The sequence below is a fragment of the Gracilinanus agilis genome, chromosome 4 (assembly GCF_016433145.1).
Source record: "Gracilinanus agilis isolate LMUSP501 chromosome 4, AgileGrace, whole genome shotgun sequence".
NCBI lineage: Eukaryota > Metazoa > Chordata > Mammalia > Didelphimorphia > Didelphidae > Gracilinanus > Gracilinanus agilis.
In genome coordinates, this window is record NC_058133.1 from 479,375,884 (window position 1) to 479,387,612 (window position 11,729).

At 38.4% G+C, this 11,729-nt stretch overlaps 1 protein-coding gene across 1 annotated transcript; it reads left to right on the forward strand.

Moving 5' to 3' along the window:
* The first annotated feature begins 381 nt into the window (after positions 1 to 381).
* LOC123246773 (protein SLFN14-like) lies at positions 382 to 11,380 on the forward strand. The gene is made up of 4 exons (XM_044675565.1): positions 382 to 1,441; positions 5,415 to 5,543; positions 7,981 to 8,695; positions 10,540 to 11,380. The coding sequence occupies exons 1-4, from the start codon at positions 382 to 384 to the stop codon at positions 11,378 to 11,380; spliced, it is 2,745 nt and encodes a 914-aa protein (XP_044531500.1).
* Positions 11,381 to 11,729: the final 349 nt, after the last annotated feature.

The following is an 11,729-nucleotide window of genomic DNA, read 5'->3' on the forward strand; positions in this document are numbered from 1 at the left end:
TGCTAATAATCTCTGGTTTGTCTGCTAAGCTGCCTCGCTCTCTCTTTATTAAAGTGTTTTTGACTTTTTCCTATGACTGCTATTGACTCATTCAGCTGTGATGCAGGGATAGCTGGGAATCTCAGAGACATTATCTTGATGTTCACTCTGACAAAGTAAAAGCTATTGGCAAAAATAATTGGTGAATATTATTTTCCAGTCAGGTCTCATGAATGACTTGGATTTTTGGCATAGTATTAAAAGTAATCTTTTGCCTTTATAGAGAATGCTTTTATTTTCTGGCATTTTGTTTAATGTTATCACAACCTCTCTGCTCTATTTGTCCAAATTGTTTTACAGGAGACCATTACTGTGATATTTGGGAACAGGACAGCTGCTAAGATGGAAGGACTCCAGGTTGACATAGAAACACATTATGCTGAGGTGGTTGTTGAAGTGGGAAATATTACTTTTGGGGAGGAGTTTAGAAAAAACATGACTGATAGTCATTTGAAAAGGATGCAGAATTCTAAAATCATTCAAGCCATATGCGCACTGTTAAATTCAGGTGGGGGAATCATCAAAGCTGAAATTGATAACAGAAGCTACAATTACCGATGTGATGGATTTGGTCAAGATTTGGAAACATCCTTTCAAAAGCTTCTGCCTTTGGCTTCACAGAACTTCCTTGACTTTCTGCAACACGACCACAATCTTTTTATTTTTGTGAAACCATGGATCATGAAGGCTGTTGGCCCCCAAATACGAATTTGTAGCTTGTCCTCCAATATATTCCAAAGAGATGTGACTTGTACTGTCAACCTGACTGCCTGTAGGGCATTAGAACTTCTAAAGGAGAAACAATCTAGAATCAAAAGAGGAAGGGAGAATCTTCCAATGTGGCATCCCAAGAAAGTTCTTGTGAGTGAAATTCAGGAAGAGGAAGACATGAGGTTTTTTGCCTCTGAATTTTTCAAAAAGGATCAGCTTTTGTACAAGGAGAAACTCAACTTTACTGAGTCAACTCACGTTGAATTGAAAAGATTCACAACTAAGAAAATTATGCCTAGGATAAAAGATATGTTGCCCCGTTATGTTTCAGCATTTGCAAATACCAAAGGAGGATACTTAATTATTGGGGTGGATGATAAGACCAATGAAGTATTTGGATGCCAAAAAGATAAAGTACATCCTCTCCAACTTGAAAAGGATATAAAATTCTGCATAGAAAAACTGCCCATCTTCCATTTTTGCTCTGGGAAGCCAAACATCAATTTCACAACTAAAATCATTGAAGTATATGATAATGATAGCCTATATGGTTATGTCTGTGTAGTCAAAGTAGAGCCTATCTGCTGTATTGTCTTTGCAGAAGCCCCAGATTCCTGGATCATAAGAAATAACTTTGTTGAAAGACTGAAGACTGAGGAATGGGTGTCCAGATTAATGGATATTCACCCAGGTAAAAGGGGAAAAAAGCAAGTTCTTGTCCAATCCTCTACCTGATGAAATCTATTTCCTAGTATTCTGTTGTGAGCATTTGGGTCAGAGCTCTCTTTCCAGTTCCCTGTTTTAGACTCATAGGACTATATCCAGAGTTTGGATCTTTCTGAACCAATAGAATTATCTATGTCAGTAATCTGGGAGAGCTGAGGTGGGTTCTGGTATCACTCTTCCTTTCTGTTTATCTTTAGTGGTACCAGTCTAATACAGTCTCATTATCATTGGCCTGAGCTATTGAGGGCAAAGAAGTGTCAGAAGACCAGGGTTCACATCCCTAATTATTACTGAGGGACACTGGACAAGTCATTGAATGTCATTGGACCTCAGTTTCCTCATCTGTAAAGTGAAGAGTTTGAATTAGAGAATTTCTAAGGTCCCTTCTAACTCTGCAGCTTTGATCCTTTGATATTCTGACATAGCATAGCCTCCTAACAGAACTCTGTCTCCAGGATCTTCTCTCTAAGCTATTCTTCATACCACTTCTGGATTAATTTTCATCATATAACCATTCCTCACTTCAAAACCCTTCAATAGCCTTCTTTTGCTTATGGAAAAAAAGTCCAAATTCCTTATGGTGACATTCTTCTTACCTGTCCAGCCTTATCTCCTACCCTCATTTATATACACTACACTTCAACCAAACTATCCCTTTATACATATTTTCACCTTGCTCACAGTGTTCCCATTCCCTGGAAATGACTTTTCTCACATCTCTGCTTTTTGAAATCCTATTCAGTCTCTGAAATCCAACTCAGTAACAACCTCTTTCAGATATCCATCCCTCTCCTTTCCTCTCCAACTCAACAGGACTTTGTACTTCTCAGTCTTTAAAATGATTTTTTTTTTATGTTGCATATTTGTGCATGTATCCCCTCCCCTCCAACTATGCTGAAAACTCTAAAAAGGCCTAGGTCAGACAATGTCTATTTTTATCTCTCCAAGGTCTTTGCTCATAAAAGACATTTAACAAATGGTTGTTTGATGAATAAGTGAATGAATGAATTGGATCTCATTAGCAATAAGTTTGGGGAAAGGTGGAACTTTTCTAAAAAAATATCTTTTTTATAAGTTAATGTTCTCCCTCCTCAGGCAAAATCTTTGATTAATATTCTCCCCCGATCCACACAATATTTTGAGAAAATTCTATAAAATCAATTCTCTCTGGCCTTAGACACTTTCTAGCAGTGTGACTCTAGGCAAGTCACTTCATCCCCATTGCATAGCCCTTCCCACTCTTCTGCCTTAGAACCAATATATATTATTGATTCCAAGATGGAAGGGTAAGGGTTTTATAAAAAAATCAATTCTCATTGGCTCCCTCTGAGGAAAAAAAATACAATTATTAACAACCAAAAGGATGTTTTAATAATGTCTTTTGCATTCATGCTTTTTAAAACTATTATACTTCAGTGTTCAAATGGCTCAATTGTCTCATGCATGTGGGTATTTCCAAAACTACCCTATCCCTTCTGCTAGCTGGTGCTTGAATCCAGTTATAGAACCAAACTTCAGCCCAATTCTTTTTCTTCCTTTCTGTTCAACTCCATAAATATTGAACATCTACTCTTTGTTTCTCCTAAGAGCCCTTAGGAACTGTGAGGGATAAGAAATTGAGTAAGGTTGCAATTCCTGCCCTCCAGAAGTAGATATTATTATAGAAGGACAGCAGGGAGGGGAAATAAGACATCAATAAGAAGATTATTTATAGGATCATAGATTTAGAGCTGGAAGAGACCTTAGAAACCAACAAGTTTAACCCCTTCATTTTACAGATGAAGAAACTGGAGTTAAGAGACTTGCCCAAGGTCATACAAGTTGTAAGTAGCAAAGCTCGGGTTTGAACCCTGGTCCTCTGACTTGCTTAAGGACATACAGGGTCAGTGGCAGAGATATCTAAGGTGCTGAATGCCTTCCTCTATATCTTATCATCATGGATATAGGTATGTGCTCTGGATGTCCACATTTCCGGCTCTATTTTTATTGTGATCTCCTTTTCTGATCATAAATATTCTTAGTGATTTTTAGGAATAGGCATTTTAAGTCATTGCAATTTCTCATTAGAGCATTAATTCTAAAAATAAACTCTGGAAACAAGTAACTGTTTATATCATGAGAGCATTTGTTTATGAATTTTGTTTTCTGAAAAAATATTTTTGAAGTAATGGTGGTTTTCAGGTGCAAACGTCCTTATTCTAGACATGTACATGGAATTTTAAGGCTCTGATTCCCAGGTTTTTTGAGTCACAACATCCAATTATTGTTTGTTAGATTTCAGGACACATTCTTCCTTTCTACCATCATCACCCCAAAAAAGCACTATTAACTAAAATTAATTCCATTTGAGTTAAAACAAACTATACTTATTATTATTTTTTAGAATGTTGCAAGATCTCTCAAGATAAAGATACCAGGGTTGGAAGTTATAGCAAGATAGTGTTTCAGTGGCAAATATATATTCATTCATTCAGAAAATATTTGCTAAGCACTTGGTATTAGCAAAGCCCAGAGTGAAGAAGCTGGGTGGAGTGAGTCAAGGATAGATAAGCCATAATCTCTGTCCGGGAAGAGTAAAGAAGATAAGACCTGTACAAGGATAAATAGGCTAAAATTTTAAATGGCAAGTGTAGAGGAAAAATACAAGATATTTTGAGGAAAAAATTAGAGAAACATATTAGTTGAGGAAAAGTAGACAGTTATTCCTGTGGTATGCTTTCAAAGGTTATGGCAAATACATCCTAAGCCTAAAAAGATACCCTTTCCTTCTATGAATTGATGCTGTAAATTCCACATTAGCACAACCAAACTTTGGCCTAAATCCTTTTCTCCCATTTAGTATAGCTCAATAAATAATGGGTCCTTACTCTTTGTTAGGGCAGGTAGGTGGTGAAGCAGATAGTGCTTTGAGGTTGGAATCAAGCAGACTCATCTTCCTAAATTAAAATCTGGTCTCAGACTAACCAGCTGTGTGACTCTGGGCAAGTCACTTAACCCTATTTGTCTTGGTTTCATCGTATGTCAAATGAGCCAGAGAAGGAAATGGCAAACCACTCCAGTATCTTTGCCAAGAAAACCCCAATTGAATTCATGGAGGGTTGGACATAACTGCAAAATAAACCCCCCAAATACTGAGCTCTTTGTTAAGCAAAATGCTCTTAGGTTATATGAGGAATACAAACTCAACTAAGATCACAATTACTGTCCTTAAGAAGTTGATCATCTTGGAGGAGAATGGATTGGGAGATAAGACACCAATAAAATTATAAATTAAGGTAGTATGTGATAAGTATTAATAAGGAGGTTATATTAACATGCAAGTATCACTAGAAGGGGTTAATATATTAAGCTTTACCAATTTTTTTTATAGTTTAGTGTGATTGATCTTAGAAAACTAAAGTCCCAGAGCTGGATGGAACATCAAGCTATCTAACCCAACAATATCTGAAAAGGAATGTTTTTCACAGTATACCCAATAGGTATTCATATAGAAATACAGAACTCACTTCCTTCCAGGGAAATCCATTCTCTTTTGGACAATTGTTAGGAAGTCTACCATACCTCCTCAGAACCCAAATCTTCTTCCCTGGAACTTCTATCCTTTACTTTTAGATCTGCTTTTTGAAGTCCAGCAAAATAGAGCTGTGCCCTCTCGTATGTGACAAGAGTAAGTGACTAGCCCAAAGCCATATAGGTAGGATCTGAATGCAACTCCTTTGACTCTGCATCCAGCATTCTATTCTTTGTGCCACATGCCTCTAAGATCCTATGAGAAGTCCTCAACTTCCAGGCAGAGTGGGGAATGGGAGGGGGAGACTGATATAATACAATAAGTGCACCAAAGAGTTCAGAATGTAACAAGGGTAGATTTTCCTAATACTGAAAAAGAGAATAAAAGGATGTTTGGTTCTGAAATAACTTTACATTGATTTCTCAAGCTCATCCCGGTTTGGCTCAGGATGATGACCTTCCACTGGGCTTGTGGGAAACTGATTCACTCAGAAGATCAACATGTTCAGAACAAGTCTGGCGTTATAAGAAAACTCTGCAGCAAAGTTTGCTTTCAGGTATCTCCTTTTGCTTTCATTTAGTGGGGCTGTCTGGTTTCTACCTGTAAGGAAAAGACTGGGAATAAACTTCTGAGCAAAAGAGAATTTATTGTTAATGCCCATCACACATAAATCTGTGGTCTACAAACTCTCAGTCACCTGAGACCATGAACTTTGAATTGGAGAGACAGAGATGGAGACAGACTGAGAGAGACAGAGACAGAGAGAACTGATATATATATAGAGAGAACTGATATAGATAGAACTAATATATAAATACCAGAGAGCAAGATTACATAAATTCAGTTCAAAAGAGGTCTACCAAGTGAATCATCTTTCTTGGCAAAAAAGGTTATTTTTTTCCCTTTGGAGACATGGTATCCTCTTGACATGAAGGTCCGAAGTCTTTTCTACCAAGAAGGTCAGATCTTCCTGCCAAGGGAGGATACTTTCTTGACAAGAAGTTCTGAGGTTGTTCTTTACAAAATGGTCAGATCTTGTCAAATCTCATACCCTTCTGTTCTATAGCTGATAATAATGAGGGTAGACATGATTATTCTGCAGCTTCAGAATCAAATGAAATAATAGCCTCAGAAAGTCCAGGATATTATTGAAAACATGCAGAAACTTCCATTGGCCAAGATATAAGATATCTACAGGAAATTCTATTGTTAATTTTAAGCATACTACAATTACTGATTACTGGTTTTACACTACTTAATCAATTAATCACTGGAATTATTCCTCACCATTGATTATTACAATTTATCATGTAAATACTGATTAGCTAATAGAAGCAGAGAACATGTAGTTAAACAGAGAATAAAATAATGAACATAAACTGAAGTTGCTTAATTAGATTATATTTTACCATATTTTAGGATAAGGGGAAAAGAGCAAACAACAACTTGTTCTAACCTTTCCTTTTGGAGAAAGTGAAACACAATATTTAATACTCACAGCAGGGATCAGGAGAACCTCTGCTTGGCCAGATTGAGACACCTCCCAAGTAGCCAGACTTGAGCTCTGGATCCTTGCTAAGGGATACTCACCTTGAGCACCCAGGGCAGAGTCCATCTCCAAACAGGTGCTGCTGTTTAATCTCATCTGCTTCCTCAAGTTTTTGTAATTCTCTCAATATCAGTCTTTTTTTTTTTTTTTTTTTTTTTTAACCCCTACTTTCTGTCTTAGACTCAATAGTAAGTATTGGTTCCAAGGCAGATGAGTGCTAAAGGCTAGGCAGTATTTAATAGCTAAGAAGTATCTCAATCCACTGAACCACCTAGTTGCCCCTCCACATCAGTCTTTAGAGGTAATTGTTTACCTAAGTTAACAAACTCAGAGGGCTTCTTTCCTTTGCACTGAATAAGAACCTGGAAAAAAACAAATTGACTTTACTAGCATCTTTTCCATGCAATTTCAGGCTCTGCAAAACTATGAAAGCCATTCTTTTTTTTTTTTTTTTTTTTTTTTTTTTTTTTTTTTTTTAAAGCCCTTATCTTCCATCTTGGAATCAATTCTAATTGATGGTTCCAAGGCAAAAGAGAATAACAGCCAGGTCATTTCGGTCAATAGTTAGGAAGTAACAGCTCAGAACTCAGGATCTCAATTTCTATCTCAATCCACTAGCCACTCCTGCTTTTTGAGCATTTTGCAGAATGCTCTCAAAATCATTAACTCCTGTCTAAAGGCATTAAGATTCCCCTGTGTGCTCCAAAGTGCAGATCCCTCAGGAAAGAACCAGAGTATATTTCCAGCTCTAAGGGGCCAATAAATTGTCATATTTTATGAAGTGATCCTGATATCAGCTGGCTTATTGCCCTGATCTCTCATTCATATAACTCTCAACATGGTCTGCCATCACTGTGTAAGATCGGGCTTCCCTTATTGAATGGACTTTATTCTCTAATTTTGAAGGCTTTTTCTAGGACACTCCACTCTCCTACTTCGGGGAAAGGATTTATAGTTTCTCCAGGGCTGTTGGCCTCTTTGCAGTTCCAGAGATGTGCATTATTCCTCATCAGTAAAGTACTCCCATATAAACACATGATTCTAGACCCCAAAGGGTTGGGATGAGAAAACAGCATCATTATATTTTGGTGTCACTGTCTTCTCTATATTGGCCAACTTGGCAATAGTGAAAGAGAGCTTCTCCTCCAAGAACTATGCTGTGAGTGGTGTTTTTAATATGGTGCCAAAATAATCATGTAGTTTGGTGGCTAAAAGGAATTCCAATCCAGTGATATTATAAAATACAAATGAATGTTGTTTTAGATACAACCTGAAGAGAGAACTGCTACTAATTTATTATTCTGCATGCTTCAATCTTTGAATCACTGGGTTTAAAACACATGGAACAACTTGATAAATTAAAAAAAGAAAAAGTCCAAATGTATTCCTTCCTTTTGATATACCATAATGCTTTGTAACCTATTTCAATTCTTTGAATTTGCAGTGACTTCTCCAGAGATAGGATTCAAGCCAGAATCTCTTTGTGAGGAGTTATTCTCAGAGCATGATGGACTAGAGAAGCTAATGAAGAAGATGACCCGTCACTTTTCTCAGGGGATCTTGATATTTTCAAGGAGCTGGGCTATTGACATTGGCTTAAGAAAGGATGACAGAGTCCTGTGTGATGCTCTCCTTATCGCAATCAACAGTCCCCCAATACTTTATACCATAGTCAGGGGCCCCAATCAGATGGATGGGTTTGAATATTCCAGATATACTGCTCTCCAGCTAAAGCAGAAACTTACCAATGTGGGGCGTTACACTGGAAAAGTGTGTGTCATTCCCCAGTTGTTGCACCTGCCTGGCCCACCAAGTGGGATCATCCAAGTACAGGGCCATTATCCCCAGGCTTATGTTCTTGCTACACATTACGAATTGGAAGACTTGCTGCAATCACTTGTAATAGTCTTGCTCTGCTTCACCTCTCTTTTGAGTGACCAGCTTGGGTGCCAATTTGTAAGCCTACTTGCAGGTGACCAATCTAAACTGCTCTCAGAAAGCCTCCAGGAAACCAGGGAGTTATTCATCCTTTGCTTACCAGGAACCAGGAAAACTGCCATGGTCATAAAAATCTTGGAAGAGATTAGGAACATCTTTCACTGTGAAGCAAAAGAAATTCTCTACCTTTGTGAAAATGACTCCCTGAGAGAATTTGTAAGGTAGGAATTTCCTGAGTAATTTAAAACTGCAACCAGCTAAGGGAAATAAAATCAGAAATAAGTCACTTTTTGTAGTCAACCCTTACACCAGTTAACTAAATACTGCCCAGTCAGTTCAATTTTCTTTTTTATTCGATGTCCTGACAGAGCTTCTGGGTAAGTAAAGAAATACAAACTGACATATTCCATTTCTAAATGGTCAACTGATGGATATAGGCATACATTTAAATAGACTTTATTTATTTATTTTTAAAACCCTTAACTTCTATGTATTGGCTCATAGGTGGAAGAGTGGTAAGGGTGGGCAATGGGGGTCAAGTGATTTGCCCAGGGTCACACAGCTGGGAAGTTTCTGAGGCTGGATTTGAACCTAGGATCTCCCATCTCTAGGCCTGACTCTCAATCCACTGAGCTACCCAGCTTCCCCCCTTAAATAGCCTTTAGGTTCTTCTACTCCTCATTGTTATTAAAGTTAGCATATGCAATTGATTGTTTTTAGACATGGATAATTAAAGTATTGATTAATTTTTTCAGGCAGGATAAGAACCGGAAATGGCAATGTTAACTGGGAAAAAACACAGAACTATTAAATAGTTAGAAAAACCACTCTTAACTAAGGAAAGGGGTTCAGTGCTTTCCTCAAGACCCAAGAAGAGTTCTAAGACTATGGTTGCTCTTGTCACTGACCTGGGGGAGAGCCAACTGTGATAGATTGACAACTCTGAAGAACAAAAGAATTTGGGGGACCTATATACCATCTGGGGGATCCAGGGGCAGGGAAAGATGATTGACATTACCATAGCTACAAGGTATAGACAGGATACAATCAATCTTGGGAAAGGAATCATAGCTAGAGCCTAGGGTGTAAGGGAAGGGGCCTCTTACAATGAATACTAAAAGGGTGATCCCTGCCCAGGTGAGGGTCTTCTGGGGAAAGAGTCTCGGATACAATAGGGAAGACTACATGCAAGACAAAAAGAGTAGTTAGCATTTGCTTAGCCCCACCTAACTGGGATTGTCATTTACCTTAGGTCTATTATTCAGTCTGAAATCACTTGCCTGAGATTCCCTTCAGGGTGGATTCTCTGGGGAACAAGGACAAGCTTTGGGGTCTCCAATTTACAAGCTAATCTTAAAACTTGGGGGTTCATCAGGTCTTACTAGGCTACAAGTTTGGGGGGGGGGTCCTAGATTCCATGTCAATAATATGAAGTAATTGCCTAGTAGTGTTGGAGTTAAAAATCAGTCTGACAGACTACTGAACTATTTCTGGCCTGGGCAAGCTACCCCCAGCCCCCAATGTTTCCCAGTACAGTCTTCCTTATCTCCCCCTATGATAAGCCTAAAACTGAAGCTATCTTATCTGATGAATATTAACCTTCTTGAGGAATGTTTGTCTATGTTTGCCTGCTTAACAATATTTGCCTATTTAATGTATGTTTGCCAAATGCTTCAGGACCCCAGACCCTGAAACCCCCCTCCCCAGATGCTTCCTGATCACCTGTCCCTGGCACTACCTTGATAATTATGTATGTGCCAACCCCCTTCCCCAAACATTTCTATATAAACTCTAGGCTAAGAATTCCAAGGGGTGGGCTCCGGAATGCCTCTCTGCCTAGTGACCCTAGCTATTATTGCTAGTAAAGAATGAGCCTCTTTTTGCATATTGCATTGTCAGTGTGATTCTTCCTCTGGCCACAAACCTGGGTTAGGTATTAAAATTTGGGTACAACAGTAGGAACTGAGGCTTTGAGCTTTTAATTTCTGACTCAGACAGGTAACTAATAAATAGTATTCCCTCTGTTCATGTCGTTAACACTGTATTTTCTGTCTTACACTTCTAGTCAACAAAGTACCTGCCAAGCTGAGACCCGGAAAACTTTCATGAGAACAGAGTTCCCAGAGATTAAACACATAGTAGTAGATGAAGCTCAGAACTTCTGCAGTGAAGATGGAGACTGGTACACAAAAGCTAAGAACATCACTCACCCAATAGATGAGAAGGCAAGAAGGAAGAACCCTCACCAAGGCATTTTGTGGCTCTTTGTAGACTCTTTTCAAGCAAGTCATTCAAGAGTCAGTGGCCTTCCACTTCCTTTAATGCAATATCCAAGAAAAAACTTCACTAGAGAGATCTATAATGCCCAAGAAATAGCAATGGTCATGAAACAAGAAATGAAGATGATCAGAGAAAATCAGCCCAGAAACATGCCTCCTGAGTCATTGGTATTATTTAGGGAAGATCTGTATGAAGATGCTATCCATGCTTATACTCTACCTGGAGTATGTGAAAAAGAAAGAAATCTGACCAAGGAAGAAATGGCAAATTGGGTGGCAAGAAGATGTCAAATTCTCTTCCATAATGGCTATTCTCCTAAAGATATTGCTATTTTATACAGTAGGAATGAGGACAGAGAACACTATGAGCTTATTCCTCAGAGGACGATGAAATCGATCAGGACTCACAGGACAGCAGAAGTTGGATTCAGCAGGGCATCTGATGTTTTGGGTAGCAAAATCATTCTAGACAGCATTCAGCAGTTTTCAGGTCTGGAGAGGAATATTGTGTTTGGTCTCATTTCATTTTATCCTGGACCTGAGGTTCCCCACAACCTCTTGCTCTGCTTTGCATCAAAAGCTATTAAACACCTATATCTGCTCTATGAGAAGAAGGAGGGACTGTGAAAGATATTATAAATTATGTAGACAGTCAATATCAGCAGAATTTTGAAATCATTCAAACCTTTTGATAAAGGAAATGGGAGATATTTTACTCCTTTTTTTACAAATGAAGAAACTGAGGCAGAGGAAGATGAAGCAATGTATCAAAGGTGTCAGCGTGAATCTGGAAGCCCCCAAACCTATAGCCCAGTAAGATAAGAAGACCCCCAGTTTAGTTAGCTTGAAGGTGAAAACTTCAAGTTTGACCTTGTCACATGAGTTTTTCCCTGAGGGAAGGTCCAACTTCTCTGGCCTCAGACTAACCATAGACTTTAAAGTAGTTTAAGTGGGGCTGGCTACTCCCAACTGGTGT